We start from the raw sequence: 23,181 nt of genomic DNA, 5'->3' as shown, positions 1-23,181 counted from the left end.
CCTTCTTTGTCAATGGGTTCTAACTAACCTTCTTTTCCTTGAAGACTAACCGGCGTATTTTATATTTAATATTTAGCTTATAGGGTTTTTCGGGCATCCTCTGGCGGTTCTTAATGGTGATTCTTATCTACAATCCTCGGTTAAACCACCTTTCATTCGATTGTACACTAGACACTACTGGTGCGTCATTTCCTATGACTACTTCTTGCTAGGTTACCACCCATATGCTCTATTGGCTTTCACAATTATTATTCTAGCATTTTTTTCCATCCATTTGCGGATTCCTTCAACCCGCTGGCTAACTATTGTGTCTCATACTTTCATTATCTTTCTAACCTTTTTTTCCTCAATTGCATGACTTTTTACGATTTTTATCCCAATTGACCACCCGTGTTTATAGTCCTAGTGGGTTACCTAGTGTTTAGTGTCCTAGCGGACTCCACAAGCTACCATGGTTGAGCTATGGTTTCACTCTTCCGATTTCATGTTTAATGCCAAGCAGACTTCATTTGTTGCCTTAGTCAAGTTATAGTCTTACACCCGGTAATCATCGTGTTTACTATCTCAGTAGACTACCTCGTGTTTATTGTCCCGACGGACTACATTAGTCACCATTACTGAACTATTGTCTTACACCTTAAACATCTTAGAGGTGTCACCCCGAAGGACTTTACCGCAGTCGCAATGTCGCCCCATAGAGCCTGCTGACAGCCGTCGCTGTGATGCTCTATAGAACCTAAATACTGTCTTCACAATGTTGCCTTAAAGGACCAATCCGCATCATTTCTTTCCACATTTTACCTTAATGCTCCAACACCGAAGTGTCCCCTCTACAAGGTTCAAAACTTTGTACATCACGGTTTGCTCCCAGCAATCCCCTCCATTTTTCCATTCCTAACATTGATACTCGAACACCGCAGTGTGTGACAGCCCAAAGTTGACCCTAGTCGGGAAGTGGTTTCGGGACCGCTAAACCGAGTCACCGAAATGTTTGAATGTGATACTTATTGTCTAGAATATGTAATTATGAATGTGTGAAAATTTCAAGCTTCAATTTGGTTGATTTCATGTGAATTTAGTCAATAGGACTTATGTGAGAAAATTCTAAAATGTGATAGGTCAATGTGTAAGGACCTATTAGTGCATGTGGACAAAGGGGGGACTTGCATGTCAAATTCCCCCCCCTACTAGTAGTGGCCGGCCATGACAAGCATGGTAGACCAAGTTTGATGGCCAAGACATGTCATAGACATGTTTTGTTGGTGCATCATGGGTGGAAAAAAATAAAATAATAGGCATGGAAATTAAATAATGAAAAGGAGTATGATGAATACACAAAAAAAAAAGTGTGTAGTTGATTCTTTCCCCCTCCCATTGCCGTGAGCTAAAGAAAAGAGAGGAGAAGATCTTTGTTCATCCTTTTCTCACCTTCATTTAGCCTAAATTAGAAAGAAAAACAAAGAAAAAAATTTCTCATCCTTTGGTTCATCCTTGGCCAAAAATTTTAAGGAGGAAAGAAGAAGAACGGTGAAGAGATTCGGCCATGCATGTAGCTAGGCTAAGGTATGTTTGATGATGTTCCATGAGATGCATGCATGTTTTAGTTGTTAGCTTGAGTTCTACCTAGCCCATGGTCTAAATCTTGCTACGTGATGGAATTGGCACTTGACCATGGATGCATCATTCTTGGTTGGTGTTTGATGTTGTGGTGATGAGGCATGAGGATGAGTTAAGATTCGGCCTAGGTGGAGGTTGTGTTAATGCCATTGCATGCAAAATATGAAGCTTGTTAATGATGCATGTGATGATGGCTTGATGATTCTTGAACCTCCTTTTTAGCATTTTTGTGTGAGCACATATGTGCATTGGTTGCTAAATGGAGAAGAATCGGCTAGCAAGATGTGTGCTAAGGCCGAATGTAACTTTGCATGTTAATGAGCAATGCATGTGTTAAATTGATGAAAAGGGGGAGGATGCTTTACTAGTGTGTATATGTGTGTATTAAGTGTTGAAATCGACCCCAAAAATAGACATGCATATTCGGCCAAGGGGAAAGAAATTAGCTAATATGTTGTGTTGATGCATGATTTTTGCATGTATGAGACTTTAATGTCTAATGTATAAATATGGGCTAAGTGCCTTGTGTTCATCTTTTTGATGCCTAAATGATGAAATCAATTTATTTGTTTAATTAAGCTCAAGAGCAAAGGGGAAATAAATCCGATAAAGGGAAGGAAAAAGTGGTTGAATAGCTAGCGGAATCGTTCGACAACACCCGAGGTAAGTTCTTGAGTAAGAGAGCTTAAATTACGATGTGATTAAATCATGCTCTATGTGTGGCTATTGAGCCGAATGTGCAAGGACGATATGTGCCTTGTGTTTGAGTTTCGCAAATGAAAATGAAATATGAATGTGCCATGAATTATTGTTAGATGTGCATGATTAATTGAATGCTGTCCGGGCTAAGTCCCGAAGGCTTTGTGCTAAGTGAATATATCCGGACTAAGATCCGAAGGCATTTGTGCGAGATACAAATTCCGGGTTAAGCCCCGAAGGCCTTTGTGCGAGATACTAAATCCGGGTTAAGTCTCGAAGGCATTCGTGCGAGTTATTAAATCCGGGTTATGTCCCGAAGGCATTGTGTGAGTTACTAAAACCGGGCTATGTCCCGAAGGCATTTGAACGAGGAGCTATATCCGGTTAAATCCCGAAGGTACGTGATTTGGTAATGAATGAGCTTGCTGTAAAATTCCAGCGAATACTCGAAAAACATCCCAATATGGGGATATGTTACGTATGTGTTGAATTTAATCGAGCCCTTACAAATAAATGTCCGCTCAGTTGATAAACGAGCTACCGGCCTTCGGCTAAGTTAGTCTATTGTGTATGTACATAAGGGTTGCTAATGTTGTGAAGCAAGTTTGATATCGGTAAATTGCGTATTATGAAATATTCCGTTTAGCTAAATGTGTGTTATTCTTTGTTTATGCTGGAATTCCTTGCTCAAAACTTACTAAGCATAAATTGCTTACTCGTTACACTGCTCCTCTGTTTTATAGATTTTTGGTTCTCCAGCTATCGGACTCGGGATCTTGAAGTCGAAGTCGCCCACACTATCAAAGGCTCTTTTGGGTACTATTTTGGTTGAATTTTGATATGGCATGTATAGGACTACCCATTGTTGTTTTCGAGTACTTTATGAAATGTATAAGTGTACAGCCATGCGAAAATGGCTTGTAGAAGTGGAGTATGGCATTAGACCATTCGTGTTTATGAATGTATAGATGGTTTCATGATGTAACTATAGTTGGAATGGAAGTGTTGAGCAAATGATCAGCCATTGGAATGGCTAAGTATGATCATATGTGGGCATATGTATGACAAGGCCCTAGTTGGTCCATGAAACCCCGAAAATAGGTAAGGTTTACTTTGAAAACAGAGGCTGACAGCAGCAGTGGTGTGGATTGGAAAAATCACAAGAATTCGTAGGAGTGGAATTAAATAGTGAATAAATTATGTAATCGAACCTTGATGAATCTACTTTCATATGAAAGTAACGAAACAATCATATGAACAGTAAAGTAAGAGATATTCAGGTTCTTGTGGAACAGGGCCAGAACAGTTTCTGGATTCCTGTTCCGACTTTGGAAATTCACTATAAATTGACCAGAGATAATTAGGGGTCATACCATATATGTATGGATTCCTCTCTGAGTCTAGTTTCCAAAGAAACAAACGGCATCAGTATTGAAGCTCTGTGCAGAGAGATATCCAAGTCGTAATGGGAAAAGGTCAGTGTAGTCGACCCCTGTAACATGGGAGACTTTGACTAATAAACTGTACTAATTGGCCTGACCAAAAATTCTAGAAAAAATACATAGGTGGGGACATGAGTCTAGTTTCAGGGAAAAATCACAAAACTGATTTTCAAGTTGTGAAACTCAAGATATGATTTTTGAAGCGACTAGTACTCAGACTGGGCAGTGTCTGGAAAAATTTTTCAAAGTTTGTTAACATCTCGTGTCCGACTCCGGTGTCGGTCTCGGGTTCGGGGTGTTACATTAAATTGGTATCAGAGCTACGGTTTAGTCGATTCTAGGACTACCGTAATGTGTTGGGTCTAGCTATACATGCCATTTTATGTGATTACTTGATAGTGTGGTGATTTCTGACAATTGTAAATGTGTTTATAGTAATGGATCCCGATCGTGACCGAGAGGTAGCTGATGATCTTGAGAGTGTAGCGCCTGCTCCCGCACAAGGGACAGTGCCGGCAGACTCTCAACCTAATGCTAGTAATCCGAATGATGAAGCTAGACAAGCATTCTATAGCGTGATGAATGATTGGTTCAACCAATACATTCGAACTAATATGGCTGTTCCACAACCTCCATTCCCGACAAATACTACCCCCGCACCTACAATACCACCGGTAACGGACCAAATAAGGTCAAATAAGCCCCCAGTTGACAGAATCCGAAAACATGGGGCTACTGAATTTAAGGCTATGGATAGCGATGATGCCGAGCAAGCTAAATTTTGGCTGGACAACACTATCCGGGTACTCGATGAGCTATCTTGTACACCCGATGAATGCCTAAAGTGTGCTATCTCCTTGCTACGTGATTCTGCCTACTATTGGTGGAGTACTCTGACTTCTGTTGTGCCCCGAGAGCAAGTAACTTGGGAGTTTTTCCAAACTGAGTTTCGGAAAAAGTATATCAGTCAGAGATTTGTTGATCAAAAACGGAAGGAATTTCTTGAGCTTAAGCAAGGCTCCATGTCGGTTACTGATTACGAGCGAAAATTTGTTAGACTTAGCAAATACGCTCGGGAATGTGTTTCGTCCGAAGCTATTATGTGTAAACGCTTCGAGGATGGGCTGAATGAAGATATAAAAATGTTCGTTGGCGTTCTTGAAATACGAGAGTTCGTGGTACTTGTTGAACGAGCTTGTAAAGCCGAAGAGCTTAGAAAAGAAAAGCAAAGAGTTGATGAGGGAACTGGAGAGTTTTGTAAAAGATCCTCGGGAAGGTCTCTTCAACAGACATCGAAGAGATTTCGAGATGATGCGGGCCAGTTTAGAGGCACTTCGGGCCTTTTTAGACGAGATCGTGATCGACCCCCTGTGGGTACACGAGGCACTTCGTTCGCCAGTGTTGGGAATGAACGTCGAGATAGAACGAAATGTCGATATTGCGGTAAATGGCATTCGGGGAGTTGTAGATTCCCTGACCGCTCCTGTTACAAGTGCGGATCAGTTGACCACTTCATTAAAGATTGCCCGAGGTTGTTTGAACAGAATGAAAATCAGGGTGGGAAACCGGGTGCTACCACTGCTCGAGGTAGACCATCTGGAAATACGGGCAATGCTAGTGGTGGTCAGAGAGGATCTAAAGATGATATAACCAGATCCGAAGCTCGTGCGCCTGCTAGAGCTTATGCTATACGTGCCCGCGAGGATGCTTCTTTGCCTGATGTTATTACCGGTACATTCACTCTCTTTGATACTAATGTAATTGCTTTGATTGACCCCGGTTCTACTCATTCTTACATATGTGAAACCTTAGCATCCAGTAAGACTTTACCTATTGAGTCTACTGAGTTTGTAATCCGGGTGTCAAATCCCTTGGGTCATTACGTGCTTGTCGACAAAGTGTGTGAGAAATGTCCCCTGGAAATTCGAGGTTCCTGTTTTCCGGCGGACTTGATGCTTTTGCCGTTTGATGAATTTGATGTTATCCTTGGTTTGGATTGGTTGACCGCGCATGATGCGATTGTGAATTGCAAGAGCAAGACTATTGATTTGAGGTGCGCAAATAACGAAGTAGTCCGAATTGAGTCTGCGGACTTGGAGGGGATGCCAGCTGTAATATCAGCAATGTTGGCACAGAAATATGTAAGAAAAGGGTGTGAAGCATACCTTGCGTATGTACTTGATGACAAAGAATTAGAAAAGAAACCCGAATCTGTGCCGGTGGTTTGTGAATACCCGGATGTTTTTCCGGAAGAATTACCGGGTTTACCACCTGTTCGGGAGGTAGAGTTTGGTATTGAGCTTGTACTTGGGACTACGCCGATTTCGATAGCTCCGTATCGTATGGCACCAACCGAGTTAAAGGAGTTGAAAGCTCAGTTGCAAGAACTGACGGATAGAGGTTTCGCTCGACCAAGTTTCTCACCTTGGGGTGCACCAGTATTGTTCGTGAAAAAGAAGGACGGAACCATGAGGTTGTGCATTGACTATCGTCAGCTGAATAAAGTGACGATAAAGAACAAATATCCGTTGCCGCGCATCGATGATTTGTTCGACCAACTGAAGGGAGCCTCAGTGTTCTCAAAAATAGATTTGAGATCGGGCTATTATCAGTTGCGAATTCGAGATTCAGATATTCCTAAAACTGCCTTCAGAACGAGATATGGTCACTACGAATTCTTAGTGATGCCATTTGGGCTCACTAATGCCCCTGCAGTATTTATGGATTTGATGAATCGGATCTTCAGACCGTATTTGGATCGGTTCGTAGTTGCGTTCATTGATGACATTTTGGTCTATTCAAGAGATGAGACCGAACCTGCTGAGCATCTGAGGCTAGTGCTGCAAATTTTGCGGGATAAGCAGTTATATGCTAAGTTCAGTAAGTGTGAGTTCTGGTTAAGAGAAGTTAGCTTCTTGGGTCATGTGGTATCCGCGTCGGGTATTCGAGTTGACCCGAACAAAATTTCAGCCATACTTGACTGGAAACCTCCGAGAAATATTACTGAAGTTCAGAGCTTTTTGGGGCTCGCCGGTTATTACCGACGATTTGTGAAAGGTTTCTCGATGATAGCCACACCAATGACGAAGCTACTTCAAAAGGATGTTAAGTTCGAGTGGACGGAGAAATGTCAGAAAAGTTTCGACCAACTGAAAACTCATTTGACTGAAGCTCCAATTTTGGTGCAACCCGAATCAGGTAAAGAGTTTGTCATTTATAGTGACGCATCCCTACTTGGGTTGGGTTGCGTATTGATGCAAGAAGGTCGAGTCGTGGCCTATGCGTCGAGACAATTGAAGCCACACGAGAGGAATTATCCGACCCATGATCTCGAACTAGCTGCCATCGTGTTTGCTTTAAAAATATGGCGACATTATCTGTTTGGTGAGAAGTGCCATGTATTTTCAGATCACAAAAGTCTCAAATATTTGATGACTCAACGAGACTTGAATCTGCGACAAAGACGTTGGCTTGAGTTGTTGAAAGATTACGAGCTTGTCATTGATTACCACCCGGGAAAGGCTAACGTGGTTGCGGACGCCTTAAGCCGGAAGTCATTGTTTGCTTTACGAGCGATGAACGTGCATTTGTCTGTTCTACCAGACAATGTGTTAGTAGCTGAATTAAAAGCTAAACCATTATTGACTCACCAAATTCGTGAAGCTCAGAAAGTCGATGATGAATTGGTTGCAAAACGGGCTAAGTGTTTTCCGAACGAGGAATCGGAGTTTCAAATTGATGATGATGATTGTGTGAGGTTCAGAAATCGTTTGTGTGTTCCAAGGAATTCAGAACTCATTTCGATGATTCTAAACGAAGCCCATTGTAGCCGAATGTCAATTCACCCGGGGAGTACGAAAATGTACAACGATTTGAAACGTCAATTTTGGTGGCATGGTATGAAACGGGACATCGCCGACTTTGTTTCGAGATGTTTAATATGTCAACAAGTGAAAGCGGAACATCAAGTGCCTTCAGGATTACTCCAGCCGATCATGATACCCGAGTGGAAATGGGATCGAGTCACAATGGACTTTGTGTCCGGACTGCCCTTGTCAGCAAGTAAGAAGGATGCTATATGGGTTGTTGTTGATAGACTGACTAAGTCGGCTCATTTCATCCCCGTACGTACGGATTTTTCATTGGATAAACTAGCTGAATTGTACGTTTATCAAATTGTGAGATTACACGGGGTACCTGTTTCTATCGTGTCGGATAGAGATCCGAGATTCACCTCACGATTTTGGAAGAAAGTGCAAGAAGCTCTGGGTACCAAGCTGCATTTTAGCACTGCTTTTCACCCCCAAACCGATGGTCAATCCGAGCGGATAATTCAGATACTTGAGGATATGTTGAGATGTTGCATCCTCGAGTTCAGTAGTTCATGGGAACGGTATTTACCTTTGATTGAATTCGCTTACAACAATAGTTTTCAATCAAGTATTAAGATGGCACCTTACGAGGCTTTGTACGGTCGTAAATGCCGTACACCATTGTTTTGGACCGAGCTCGGTGAAAGTAAAATTTTCGGAGTTGATTTGATTAAAGATGCTGAACAGAAAGTAAAGGTAATCCGTGAAAGTCTAAAGGTAGCCACGGATCGTCAGAAGTCGTACGCAGATTTGAAACGAAAAGACATCGAGTATCAGGTGGGAGACAAAGTGTTCCTTAAGGTTTCACCTTGGAAAAAGATACTCAGGTTCGGCCGTAAGGGCAAGTTGAGCCCAAGATTCATTGGGCCGTACGAAATCTCCGAACGAGTTGGTCCGATTGCGTATAGATTGATTTTGCCCCCGGAGCTTGAAAAGATTCATGACGTCTTTCATGTTTCGATGCTTCGACGCTATCGATCTGATCCATCGCATATAATTAGCCCATAAGAGGTTGAAATTCAAGTCGACATGAGCTATGAAGAAGAACCGATGCGTATCCTAGCTCGTGAAGTGAAGGAGTTGCGAAACAAAAGAGTTCCGCTAGTAAAGGTGTTATGGCTCAAACACGGGATCGAGGAAGCTACTTGGGAGACCGAGAGCTCGATGAAAGAACGATACCCAAACCTATTTACCGGTAAGATTTTCGGGGACGAAAATTTCTTAAGTGGGGGAGAGTTGTGACAGCCCAAAGTTGACCCTAGTCGGGAAGTGGTTTCGGGACCGCTAAACCGAGTCACCGAAATGTTTGAATGTGATACTTATTGTCTAGAATATGTAATTATGAATGTGTGAAAATTTCAAGCTTCAATTTGGTTGATTTCATGTGAATTTAGTCAATAGGACTTATGTGAGAAAATTCTAAAATGTGATAGGTCAATGTGTGAGGACCTATTAGTGCATGTGGACAAAGGGGGGACTTGCATGTCAAATTCCCCCCTACTAGTAGTGGCCGGCCATGACAAGCATGGTAGACCAAGTTTGATGGCCAAGACATGTCATAGACATGTTTTGTTGGTGCATCATGGGTGGAAAAAAATAAATTAATAGGCATGGAAATTAAATAATGAAAAGGAGTATGATGAATACACAAAAAAAAAAGTGTGTAGTTGATTCTTTTCCCCCCCCATTGCCGTGAGCTAAAGAAAAGAGAGGAGAAGATCTTTGTTCATCCTTTTCTCACCTTCATTTAGCCTAAATTAGAAAGAAAAACAAAGAAAAAAATTTCTCATCCTTTGGTTCATCCTTGGCCAAAAATTTTAAGGAGGAAAGAAGAAGAAAGGTGAAGAGATTCGGCCATGCATGTAGCTAGGCTAAGGTATGTTTGATGATGTTCCATGAGATGCATGCATGTTTTAGTTGTTAGCTTGAGTTCTACCTAGCCCATGGTCTAAATCTTGCTATGTGATGGAATTGGCACTTGACCATGGATGCATCATTCTTGGTTGGTGTTTGATGTTGTGGTGATGAGGCATGAGGATGAGTTAAGATTCGGCCTAGGTGGAGGTTGTGTTAATGCCATTGCATGCAAAATATGAAGCTTGTTAATGATGCATGTGATGATGGCTTGATGATTCTTGAACCTCCTTTTTAGCATTTTTGTGTGAGCACATATGTGCATTGGTTGCTAAATGGAGAAGAATCGGCTAGCAAGATGTGTGCTAAGGCCGAATGTAACTTTGCATGTTAATGAGCAATGCATGTGTTAAATTGATGAAAAGGGGGAGGATGCTTTACTAGTGTGTATATGTGTGTATTAAGTGTTGAAATCGACCCCAAAAATAGACATGCATATTCGGCCAAGGGGAAAGAAATTAGCTAATATGTTGTGTTGATGCATGATTTTTGCATGTATGAGACTTTAATGTCTAATGTATAAATATGGGCTAAGTGCCTTGTGTTCATCTTTTTGATGCCTAAATGATGAAATCAATTTATTTGTTTAATTAAGCTCAAGAGCAAAGGGGAAATAAATCCGATAAAGGGAAGGAAAAAGTGGTTGAATAGCTAGCGGAATCGTTCGACAACACCCGAGGTAAGTTCTTGAGTAAGAGAGCTTAAATTACGATGTGATTAAATCATGCTCTATGTGTGGCTATTGAGCCGAATGTGCAAGGACGATATGTGCCTTGTGTTTGAGTTTCGCAAATGAAAATGAAATATGAATGTGCCATGAATTATTGTTAGATGTGCATGATTAATTGAATGCTGTCCAGGCTAAGTCCCGAAGGCTTTGTGCTAAGTGAATATATCCGGACTAAGATCCGAAGGCATTTGTGCGAGATACAAATTCCGGGTTAAGCCCCGAAGGCCTTTGTGCGAGATACTAAATCCGGGTTAAGTCCCGAAGGCATTCGTGCGAGTTATTAAATCCGGGTTATGTCCCGAAGGCATTGTGTGAGTTACTAAAACCGGGCTATGTCCCGAAGGCATTTGAACGAGGAGCTATATCCGGTTAAATCCCGAAGGTACGTGATTTGGTAATGAATGAGCTTGCTGTAAAATTCCAGCGAATACTCGAAAAACATCCCAATATGGGGATATGTTACGTATGTGTTGAATTTAATCGAGCCCTTACAAATAAATGTTCGCTCAGTTGATAAACGAGCTACCGGCCTTCGGCTAAGTTAGTCTATTGTGTATGTACATAAGGGTTGTTAATGTTGTGAAGCAAGTTTGATATCGGTAAATTGCTTATTATGAAATATTCCGTTTAGCTAAATGTGTGTTATTCTTTGTTTATGCTGGAATTCCTTGCTCAAAACTTACTAAGCATAAATTGCTTACTCGTTACACTGCTCCTCTGTTTTATAGATTTTTGGTTCTCCAGCTATCGGACTCGGGATCTTGAAGTCGAAGTCGCCCACACTATCAAAGGCTCTTTTGGGTACTATTTTGGTTGAATTTTGATATGGCATGTATAGGACTACCCATTGTTGTTTTCGAGTACTTTATGAAATGTATAAGTGTACAGCCATGCGAAAATGGCTTGTAGAAGTGGAGTATGGCATTAGACCATTCGTGTTTATGAATGTATAGATGGTTTCATGATGTAACTATAGTTGGAATGGAAGTGTTGAGCAAATGATCAGCCATTGGAATGGCTAAGTATGATCATATGTGGGCATATGTATGACAAGGCCCTAGTTGGTCCATGAAACCCCGAAAATAGGTAAGGTTTACTTTGAAAACAGAGGCTGACAGCAGCAGTGGTGTGGATTGGAAAAATCACAAGAATTCGTAGGAGTGGAATTAAATAGTGAATAAATTATGTAATCGAACCTTGATGAATCTACTTTCATATGAAAGTAACAAAACAATCATATGAACAGTAAAGTAAGAGATATTCAGGTTCTTGTGGAACAGGGCCAGAACAGTTTCTGGATTCCCTGTTCCGACTTTGGAAATTCACTATAAATTGACCAGAGATAATTAGGGGTCATACCATATATTTATGGATTCCTCTCTGAGTCTAGTTTCCAAAGAAACAAACGGCATCAGTATTGAAGCTCTGTGCAGAGAGATATCCAAGTCGTAATGGGAAAAGGTCAGTGTAGTCGACCCCTGTAACATGGGAGACTTTGACTAATAAACTGTACTAATTGGCCTGACCAAAAATTCTAGAAAAAAATACATAGGTGGGGACATGAGTCTAGTTTCAGGGAAAAATCACAAAACTGATTTTCGAGTTCTGAAACTCAAGATATGATTTTTGAAGCGACTAGTACTCAGACTGGGCTGTGTCTGGAAAAATTTTTCAAAGTTTGTTAACATCTCGTGTCCGACTCCGGTGTCGGTCTCGGGTTCGGGGTGTTACACAGTGTCCCCTCTGTAAGGTCTGGAGCTTCGCACATCACAGGTGCACTCAACATCACTGCATGACGGTATCTAACGAAATCACCCTCTTTTTCATTCTTAACTTTGTCTAACCTATCAATAATTCCCTTTCACATTCTACCTTCTAAACATGCGTTGCATACATTTCATAGATGATATTCCATGAAGTCATAGTTAGTTCATGCATACTAGACTAAAGTAGCAGATACCTATATGCCTATACAATCTAAAACATACTTAGCATTCAAGGAATAGAGTGCAAAAACTCACATGATATTTCTTTGCTTTATTAACTTAATATTTCCAAACGCCAGAGCTTTTATTTTTGTAGCAGCTAAGCATGACAACCAAATTCATGAATTAAACTCAATATTCTCAACTTAGAACTCAGTTTTCCAGAAACATGCAGAACCTTAAAATGGTTCTAAAAACCCTTAATTTGTTTTCTAAATCTTACGTACACCAAAAGACTTAGAACCTTACCAGCCTTATGGATTCTCTACTTTTCCAACTCAAACATCTCGATTTCTGCTTCAGGAAGAGCTTCCTGTAATTATCTCGCCTTCAGAGCAGCCAAGAAGTTGAATGAAGAAAAGAAAATGAAACATGAGAAGAATTCTCTTCTCTGGAAGTAATTTCCCAATTATTTATAGTCTTTCCTACTCGGTTATAAACCTTATAGAGACCATCTATCAATAATCATTTTGTCTCCCACTAAGGAACAAGCTAATTTTAATCCAGCTAACCCAAAATTAGATTTCAACCATGTCCAATTCCGTTTCTAGTTTATTTTTCCTGATTTTTCATTAGAGACTGTCGACTTACGGTTCAATTTAACCCCTAAATGTTCCTAATTTTGGGGTTTAAAAGAAACCGGGTGTAACATGAAACTAATTAAAAATAAGTCATGAAATATGTACGATATTAAAGTAAACAATAGATTAAAATGTAAGCAAAACGAAATTCAAACACTTGAATACATCAAATTAAGATTATTAAATGAACACAATTATCTACCGTGATGTTGCTATCTTGTGACACAATCTCAATCAACAACATTATTAATACAAGAAACTATTACACACGTGTGCGGAAACTGTATATTTAGAATACAGACTAAAATAGCCTCGAATGGGTGTAACTTATTTTAATTACAAAACAATATTTTTAATTTTTTAAATCGAGTTGATATCTGGTTGACTCATGACACTAACTCAATTTGAAACTTAAATAATAGTATAAATATGCAACTGATAAAGGTATAAATTCTACACATGTAATTAAAAAAGTATAAAAAATTTAAAAAAAAAAGTGAAGCTTTGATTGACTGCTAAATTAAAAATGTTAGTAATGAAATTTACATTGGTTCAAATTTTACATATTTTTATTAATTTTTTTAAAATAAAAAGCTAAACCCTTGAATAATATAACTTATTTTAAATCATTTTTGTAACTTTTCTTATCGAGTTGATGTCGATTGACTCGTGACACACTCATTCAAGAGTATTACTATAAGAGGGTAAATTTACAGCTGATGAAAATAATAAATTATACATATTAAAATAAAGAATTTTTTATCAATCCAATAATTGATATAAATTCAAAACTTATCATATACATAAATTTACTTTTATTGAGTTTTTAAAAGTTTAAAAATAAAAATATCCTAAAAATTATGTAATTTATTTTAATTATAATTAGGAATCTTAAATTTCCTTAATTTACGTAACTCAATATTGTTGTTGTAGATTCTATTCCAAGAAAACCAATAGTTTTTAAGACATATTCCGAGAGAGAATAATTACTGTGCCGACTACATTGCTAAATTGGCTTTTGTAAACGAGGAGGACCTACACCTTTATGAGTCTCCTCCAGATGAAGTACTAAATTTTCTAAAGTCAGATAAAGAGAGGCTCTTTACACCTCTCGGTTTTTTCTTGTAAATTAATTTCGTTATGTTTTCTTGTTCACCAAAAAAAAATCCAACTCTATTATTTATTTTATGATATATTTTTTATTTTTATTTATATGATAAATAATATAATATAAATATTATTAAAAAAATCCAACTCTATTATTTATTTTATGATATTTTTTTTTATTTATATGATAAATAATATAATATAAATATTATTCCGAAACGTCGATTATTTCTATTTAAAATTTTAATAAATATATAATTACTAAATTTTAAATAAAATAATATACTTAAAATATGAAAACAATATAAACAGATATATACTAATTTAAACTAGTTGTAGATGAATTTAAATAAAAATTGACTAACGCGTCTGAAAATCAAAATTGGAAACTATATTATAGACATCCCCTGCTTCATTTGTAATAAAATAAAATTGGACGTTCTAAGTTACTTTGATACTGAACATAGATGCAGTACATACACCCAGCAAAACCATAAACATCTCTAATGTCATTTACAAATATGTAGGAGCATCCTACTCGATTTCGATATAACCTCTCGTTCTCAACAATAAAATGTTTGGACACCATATATTTATTCTACACGAACATATTCTTTCATACAAAGATGAATGCTCATATTTGAATATAAGTAATCATACATACTGAATATAAGTAATATCATAATATAGCTTGAGAGAAACATCATTGGTTCATTACAGGAAAGATGGACACTAATCTGAAATGGCCGCTTCTTGTTATTCATTAAATGCAGCATCTCAATCCCATGGACAGAGCAAACTCATTATTGGTGCCTTAGATGAGTGCACTCGACGCCACAATTACAATTTTATCTGTATGTAGAGCCATCGCCGATATTAACCAAAACTTAATAACAAATGACAAGCTAATCCAGCACCACAATGCCCGGTTTCTGTCCCGTAGAAGCTTATGAATCTTCATCACCAACATTGACAGCAAAGTGCCCAATTTTTTTACCCTGAACAGAGTCAGAAAAACAAAGAGTAACCAGGCAACCCCTAATGGTTGGTTAGCTTAGGTTGTGAAACAGCGTATCGACAGATGACACTTACCTCGGATAGCATCCGCTGCTTGTTCAAGTGCTGGGTTCTTGCTTTGTTGATGACTGAATTTGGTGATTTGTACATTCTCTGCACCAAAAGAATCATTATTAATTTCATATTTTGGGCAAATCCAGACACATGAATCTATATATCAACTTCGAATAAAAAATTACATTTAACAGGTTAAAAATTAGATCTAAATCGATTAGAAACTGAAAGATAAGCGCTTTAATCAAATTAGAAACCAACCTTTAAATTGTTGGATACATGTTCACCGCCTACAAGATTCCTTTTTGGCGTGAAACCAAAAACATCTTGAAGGAACTCGTTTTCCTGCACAAGTGAAAAGTGAAACATTACATATGCTGATCTTAGTCAACCAGCAAATAAATATCAACAATTTGCATCCACAGGTGTCAACGAACCTGCATGTGTTTAGCGAAACCTCCACCAAGAAAGCGCCTCAAAAAGTTCGACTGTCGCATTGCAATTTTAAACACTATGTGTAAGAATTCAAGGCACGAAACTAGTGTAGGAAACTAAACTAGAGGGAAGAGAAACCTGAATCAACTGAGACCATGTTGATGTCTGAAGTGACTCCCCACCGATCTTCATTGATGTCTCGGGACAATAACCATCCTAGCATCACCAAGATAAACATTAACATGAGCTGTCCTACAATTGTAAGTCATGAAAATGAATAACAATGATACGAGTACCTGAAGGAACTCCAAAACATCCTTAAACAAACTCCTTTGGTAATTAAGATCTTTCTTCGCAGAACCTTTACCACCAGCTTCCACAGAGAGGTCTCTGACTTGATTTAGAATTTTTGCCCTCAATCCTTGTATATGTAATAATCCTTCTTTAGATTTATTCCCTTCAGAAACTGAACCATTATTTGAACCTTCAGCTTCAGTGGCAAACTTCTCTAAGCTTCCCATCTCAAAAATTACTTCCAGTGCTTCCCCAGCAGCAATGCGAACAGATCGGTCATCCTTATCTAGCAAACTAGACAAATATGTGATGGATCTGCATAATTTCTCAAGATTGACGGGTCTCTTAGATCATTATATCGTGGGAGCATCAAAATCTCACAAGGTTTGCTGAGATACATATGGAGGGATTTCAATACTAAACTACTAAGAAAAAATGTATAATACATAGAGTTCACTCACTCTAGCCAAAGTTTGGGACTGAGACTCCATCTATCCATAGTTGTCAAAAGAAATGACCAGGCAGACACAACCGCTGTTATTACAACAGCAGAAGCTTTGACGGTAATAACCTACAAGTTAAACAGAATAAATTAATTCTCAAATAAAGCAAATAACTATGCAAAAACATATCATCGAGCTTTTCCATTAGCAAGATACAAGCAATAACTGATTCAATGAACCTCAATACACTATCAGATGATTTTTAATTACTGAAAATCAGGCATACATACTTACATTAGAGCCTAGTTTAGGGTGAACCAACTGCCACATAATTTGCATTGATTTTTCTGTTTCCTCTGGTTCGATTCCCCCAACAAAAGTGATGATAGCCAAACACTCCAGTAACTACAATAAGAAACCAGGTAATGTGAAACAACAAATGGCTGAGAATCTAAATACCAACAAAATATTAGGGGGACAAAATCCAATTTAACTTCTAGCATACCGAAGCTATCTTAGAAGATTCGTAACCAGACTTAAAAGCCTGTGAAACAGGAGTGATTGATTCCTCCAATATTTCCCGTGCTTTGTCTCCAGGACCAATAGTTAAAGCCAGCAAACCTACCAAAACAAATTATCAGCTTGAATTCTTCCATCCATGCATGCATTACAATTTGCAAAAGTTTTCAAAACTAACCAACGGTACGGGAAGCTAAAGATATCTCTTTGCTGGACCCCTTTTTGAGGGAATTCAGGCACCGGTGCAGTAATGTAGCAAACCTGAACAACAGCCAAAGACAAAAATATGACTGTTAGAAGCATATGGATCCAAGTACCATGAATTTGAATCATAAGAAACACTTCCACCCACACCTGCAAATATACTTGGCAAATAGAAAATGACAATCTAATACTATGTAATCTCAAGTCTGACTAACTAATGAATCCCACCGAATGTGTGCTATTCCTAATTCTTAGCGTTTCAAGAACCATGATCCTAAATCCTTGGGCTATTCTTGCAATAAAATAAATCAAACCCAAGATTAAAGACCACTTGAGAGCAACTTACTTCTTCTCCACGAACTCATGCTGCAAGTTGCTGTTGAAAGCTTCGATAATCGAGGCCAAAGCCTTCTCTCGCGTTGAACCCCTTCAACAAATGGAGAAAAACGCCCAATTGAGCCACATCCAAGTCAAAAGCATAATTATTCTAAAAACTTTTGAGAAATCTCGAGAACTTGACAAAGTAACTAATTTCAACTAACCAAACTATTCTTCCTTAACCACAGTAACAAGAAAACCATGCATCAAATTTTCATCCAACTATATCTAACCTCTTTTCGTATAAATTATCCACAGCTTCATCAAGTAAACTATCCTTATTAAGCTCTACTTCTTCAGTTCCGGAAACCGACATTCGATCGGAATGCATGGTCGACGATGAACTTACACTACTATTATCATCGTCACTATCTAACATCGTCGCATTTTTGCGCTGAGTTTTACCTGCCAAATTCATATAATTATTTTTATTCAGCCTTAAATAAAACCTAAAACAAAACAAATATAAAACCGACGCCAAACACACCCCAAGACAAATAATAGAAAATTGTTCAAACGCGACTTCACCAAACAATCAATCATCTAACATCCATAGCAATTTGGAAAGTCAAAAAGGCAGAAATTTAATCAAATTAATTAGCAAAAATTACCCAAAAAAAGAATAGAGGAAAAAAATTCTCACGTTTTCCCATGTTGGTGACTACTTCTCGGCCGTCGGTTTTTATATGTTAGAAACTACAAGGTTGACTAAGAATCTGAGAATGAGATAGGTTTGAAATTAAACAACGATAGACAGAACGAAAAACCCAAAAAGAATCCAAACAGAACAAGGAAGACGATATCAGAAGCGAATGGGAGGAGGATGCAGCCATTAAAGTGATACAGAAAATCCCTATTAGAATATAAAGCCAAGGGAAGGGAATGGATTTAGAAAATTACACAAACCCTAATTTATATGTAAAAAGAAAAGCGAACGGGGATTCGGGAATTGGCAGGTTGGGACACGAGGCGAGTGTAGGGATGGAGCACGTGGAATTAGGGTTAGACACGTGATTAAAGTAATTTTACTTTTTAGGAGGCGAGTTTGGGGGTTTAGAGTTCCCGGACTCTGGGAGAAGTTTGTAGAATTGTTTTTAAAGAAAAAAGAAGTATTAAATTTGTAGATTCTTAAATTTAAAAAAAAAAGTGAAAAGGGTGGCTAAAGATTGAACTGTTGATTATCTGTTTTTAAAAGTTTGAAAATAATTTCTCATGGAAAAAGTAAAAACAGAACTTTTGATTTTGATTTAAAGTATTAATTTGGTTAAATACGAGTTTTTATATGAATCTAACTTCAACTGGACTTCCTGAGCTGCGACCCAACCCAATAACAGCAAATTTTCATAATTATCTTAAGCTCAATCGTTGCCCACTTCGCCATAAAAAAACTAATTTCGACATCACCAAAATTTTACTATAAATAATAAACCCAAGAGTATAAAATTCTCAGTTTTGCTTTGTTTATCCTTCAAGACTTCTAATCGAAGTAGAAGTCGACTTATTTAAACTAATGTTATATCATATCTAATTTGTTTATCCTAAAAAGTCAAGCATGGCAGATGCGGTGTTCAATTGGTACAAGAATGGGGGTACAGCAGAACCTGGTACTAAGAGAAGTGAAACTACCCTGCAAGCCAAAAAACATCTTTCTTCCATGGGTTGGGTTTTTTGGTATGCTCAGAAGAACGGAAGACAAGAGTTACGATATCAGTCACCGCAAGGCAAGGTTTACTATACACTCAAAGCTGCCTGCAAAGGTTACATCGATGAAACATCCGGGGCCGAGGGAGGAGGAGGAATGGCCGTGGCCGTGGCTGCTGACTTGGAGCCCAAGAAACCCTTGAAAAGAAAGAGTTTAACTCAAGAAAATCCAGCTTTCCCTAAATCTCTTCCATTTAAATCCCTGCCGCCACCCAAAAGAGGGAAGAAGGTGAGAAAACAAGAAAATCAAGCCGAGCCTCGGGTGATCAAACGAGAGAGGATTAGAATACGAGAGCATCTTGTTCCGAATTCATCTCATCGTAACCCAAGAACTGTTCTCTCTTGGTTGATAGACAACAATGTGGTTTCGATTTTGGGGAAAGTGTATTACCGGAATAAGGCAGGGAATCCATTGATGAGAGGAAGGATAACTCGTACTGGGATTCAATGTGACTGTTGTTTCAGGGTATTTGCTCTCACCGCCTTTGAGGCTCATGCGGGTAGTACCAACCATAGGCCGGCTGCTAATATAATCTTGGACGATGGCAGTGGCAGGTCTCTTTCTGATTGTCAAAGGCAAGTGCATGATTCAATGATGACGATCCCCACATCTGCGAAGAAGGGCGATTCAAATCCACGTGGGAGTGATGATGTTTGCTCTGCTTGTTGCGATGGGGGGGAGTTAATTTGCTGTGATCGTTGCCCTTCTGCTTTCCATGTCAATTGCGTGGGCCTCAAGGAAGTTCCAGATGGTGACTGGTTTTGCCCCTCCTGCTGTTGTGGCATTTGTTGTATTGGAACTGTAAGTGATGATGATAATTTTCTTGCTTGTCAACAATGTGAGTGTAAATTTCACATTGGATGCCTCAAGTTGAAGGAATCAAATGAACTGGCTAGGAAAAACAACTGGTTTTGCAGCCATAGCTGTGAAAACATCTTTTCCAGCCTGCAAAATCTTACTGGAAAACCAATTCCAGTGGGGAACAATCTGACCTGGACATTGCTGAAGTCGAAGGCAAGCTCTAATGGCGACGGCTATACTGATTGCCCCGATGGCCTGGATTCTTGTGCAGAGAATCACAGTAAGTTGAATATTGCACTCGATGTGATGCATGAATGCTTTGAGCCTAGTAAAGATTCTTACACAGGGAGAGATCTGGTTGAAGCTGTGATTTTCAGCCAAGGGTCGAAGCTGAAACGATTGAATTTCAAAGGATTCTATATTGCGGTTCTGGAGGAAAACAATGATCTGGTTTCCGTGGCTACCGTAAGGGTACATGGTGACATTGTGGCCGAAATGTCCCTTGTTGCTACCAGGTTCAGCCACCGCCGCCGCGGCATGTGTCGAGCTTTGGTGGATGAACTTGAAAAGAATCTAGCCAAACTGGGGGTGCAGAAGCTAATTTTACCCGCCGTGCCTGCTGCAGTCGACACATGGGTTAACGGTTTCGGGTTTTCTCACATGACAGGCGACGAGAGATCGAAGCTTCTGCAATATGCTTTACTAGACTTTCAGGGAAGCATAATGTGCCAAAAACCCTTGAAAACTGAGTTGTGATAGACTGATATATCATAAGGTGCAAGTATCGTTCCAGGTACATGAAATATTAATGTTTGTTCTTGTTATTGTATTATCAGATGTTAACTGGTATAGCTTACATGTGCATTTATAAGTTTATTCGTCAGCAACTATACATTAGACTTGGAGCATATTTGTCTCGTTTGAATGAGTTGAAAGAACTAGCCAACATTCATTGTTTGATGGGCTTATTGGGTGGGTCTATGGACCCATAGTTTTAAATTTTGGCTTTCGCCTTTCATCAAAAAGAATCAACATAACACATAAACAAGCACATGCCTATGTATAAACGACAATAAAGGAAGCAAAGCAAGACACAATCACACCAGCCACTGCATGCTTTCCCTTTCCTCTGATTCTCAACATTTTTATTACAGAACCCAATGACACTGAGAAACAAAAAAAGGGTCCTGCTTACCAAGTTATGTCTTTTTCTCTTTTCTACATTAAAATAGTAATGCTCCCTTTGGCCCTTTCTTTCTGCATCCCATGTCCATTCCCCTAATTTGTAACTATTATAGCTTCCTTATGTTTCATCTTCCCAAAGCCTTAAAGTCGTCCATATGGCGACCGGCAACTGCTCGAGTCAAGCAAAAGTTTTGACAGAATGTCAACGAGAAGGATACGGAAAAATAACATTATTCACCATCGATAATACCTTCCATGCCAAGGTATTTGGTGTATCAATGAAACTGAAATTTAGAGCATTATTCATCAAATGACGACTACTACTACTGGTACTACATTTAATCAGATCCTTTACATAAATTATGAAAGATATGGAGGAAAATAAAAATAGGTCATGCTTTTAATTATATTGATTGGTAATGATTCAATATTGGAAATGGAGCTAAGCGCACCTTAAGTTGATATAATATTTCAGTGGAAATTAACTTTGTAGCAGCAACCATTATAAATGGGAGAATATATGAATGAGTGAAGAGATGGTATGGCTATAGATGGCCTTTAGACCATTTGCCTTATTAGCCTTAACTTTCACATGCGCAGTAAAAGATGCACTTCCAGTTCATGGGTTTTGTTTAAAATTCAAATTATTCCTTTTTATCACTTTGCCTTTTTCACAAAGTATGTAAAATAACTCAAATTACTCGAATTGGTTTTGATTAGATCTAATTATTTATAATTTTTCTTGAACCTTAATAAGAGGATAAATATGTTCGAATTTACATTCTCCTGTGTTGACAAGTTAAAATTTAACCATAATTAATTTTCTTAAACTCTTAAAAGAATTTATAACACTTGTGACAATTTTTATATATTTAAATTAAAGATTTTTATTTTTTATTTAATTTTGTAAAAATTAATATAATGTAATATTTCGAGATAGATGAAATTTTAAGTAGGTTTAAAATGTGGTGTAAGTCCCTTTTCCTGGTTTTGAAACTTGTTTTTCAACTGCTAAACTCTTATCTATTTAATTGATAATCACATGCAACTACTTTACATCAAATTTCAAAGATGACAGCAATAATTAGGATCACCTAGTCTTACGAAATTGACGAGAAACAGGTTCTTAGGGACAAGTTTATAAAAGAGCATTAAATTCTCAATTATTTGTGTAGGTAAGAGTCTAATAGGAGATATAACTGCTCATATTATTTTCAATTTATGTTCTTTTGGATTAATTCGAGATAAAGTACATAATTTTCCCTTATAAAATGGGACAAAAATTAACAATGATGGAAAGGACAAGCAAGAGAAGGATAGAAGTTGAGAAAAACTGACTAAAAAAATAATGCAGGTTCTTATACCGTAAGTTGGATTGTATTTTGTCATTTTACTAAAAAATAAGTAAATTAGTTCATGTATGTCAAATCAAAAGATAAATTAATCCTTTTATTAAAAATTTTATATATTTCTACGGTTAAAAGTTAGTCTTTATACACCGGCATGATGTACACATGGAATGCAACATATCACTTGTCTGATTATTCTGTTAGCTACGCCAATTTTCAATAATACAAATAGACAAAATTTTTAATAAAAATGACCAATATGCTCTTTGAACTAACATACATAGACTAATTTACCTATTTTTTGAGTAGAGAGAATAAAATGTAATTTGTCTCTTAATATAAGGGCAGCTATCATACTTTACCGTAAAAATGAAATTGTTAGGGATCGATTCGTATAAACAACGAACTAGAAAAGGTAGAGAAGATCGAACACAAATTTTACTTGGAAAATTTTTCCGAAGAGAATAAAAACCACGAGAAAAGGAAGTTTCAACTTTTTACTAAATGAGTAAACAAACGAGAGTACAATATGAAGAAAATAAACTTAAATGTACTAAACGTACAAACTGAAACCCCAAAAACAAAGCCCTAACTCTTATAGAGTTCTCTCAAAAGGGATACAAATTTATCTGGATTTTTTACTAATATAGTTTTTTTAAAAAAATACTAAAACGGTATAGGGCAAAAAGTAATGACGAAAATGATATGGACCAGAGTGGTACCACCTATGGTAGTGGCGTGACCACCCTGGGTCCCACACATTCTGCCATTTTCTGTTAAAAAGAAAAAAAAAGCTTAAAAACGAAAAAAAAAACAAAACTGAAGCAGAAAAAAAAACAAAAAGTTGAAAAAA

General features: G+C 38.0%; 2 protein-coding genes across 2 annotated transcripts; one reads left to right on the top strand and one right to left on the bottom strand.

Moving 5' to 3' along the window:
• Positions 1-14,459: 14,459 nt before the first annotated feature.
• LOC107951416 (interferon-related developmental regulator 1) lies at positions 14,460-18,382 on the bottom strand. The gene is made up of 13 exons (XM_016886467.2): positions 17,935-18,382; positions 17,525-17,696; positions 17,260-17,340; positions 16,888-16,970; positions 16,696-16,811; positions 16,485-16,595; positions 16,209-16,318; positions 15,750-16,062; positions 15,592-15,669; positions 15,456-15,506; positions 15,280-15,363; positions 15,040-15,117; positions 14,460-14,945 (listed from the first exon to the last, which is right to left on the bottom strand). The coding sequence occupies exons 1-13, from the start codon at positions 17,942-17,944 to the stop codon at positions 14,895-14,897; spliced, it is 1,338 nt and encodes a 445-aa protein (XP_016741956.1). The 5' UTR covers positions 17,945-18,382; the 3' UTR covers positions 14,460-14,894.
• A 461-nt stretch (positions 18,383-18,843) lies between these two features.
• On the top strand, positions 18,844-20,550 carry LOC107952270 (increased DNA methylation 1). Its single transcript, XM_016887537.2, has one exon. The coding sequence runs from the start codon at positions 18,844-18,846 to the stop codon at positions 20,548-20,550; it is 1,707 nt and encodes a 568-aa protein (XP_016743026.2).
• The last annotated feature ends 2,631 nt before the right edge of the window (positions 20,551-23,181 follow it).

Source organism: Gossypium hirsutum, chromosome A02 (assembly GCF_007990345.1).
Source record: "Gossypium hirsutum isolate 1008001.06 chromosome A02, Gossypium_hirsutum_v2.1, whole genome shotgun sequence".
In the NCBI taxonomy this organism is placed as follows: domain Eukaryota; kingdom Viridiplantae; phylum Streptophyta; class Magnoliopsida; order Malvales; family Malvaceae; genus Gossypium; species Gossypium hirsutum.
The sequence above is the reverse complement of the archived record's forward strand: the minus strand, read 5'-3'. Positions and strand labels throughout refer to the sequence as shown.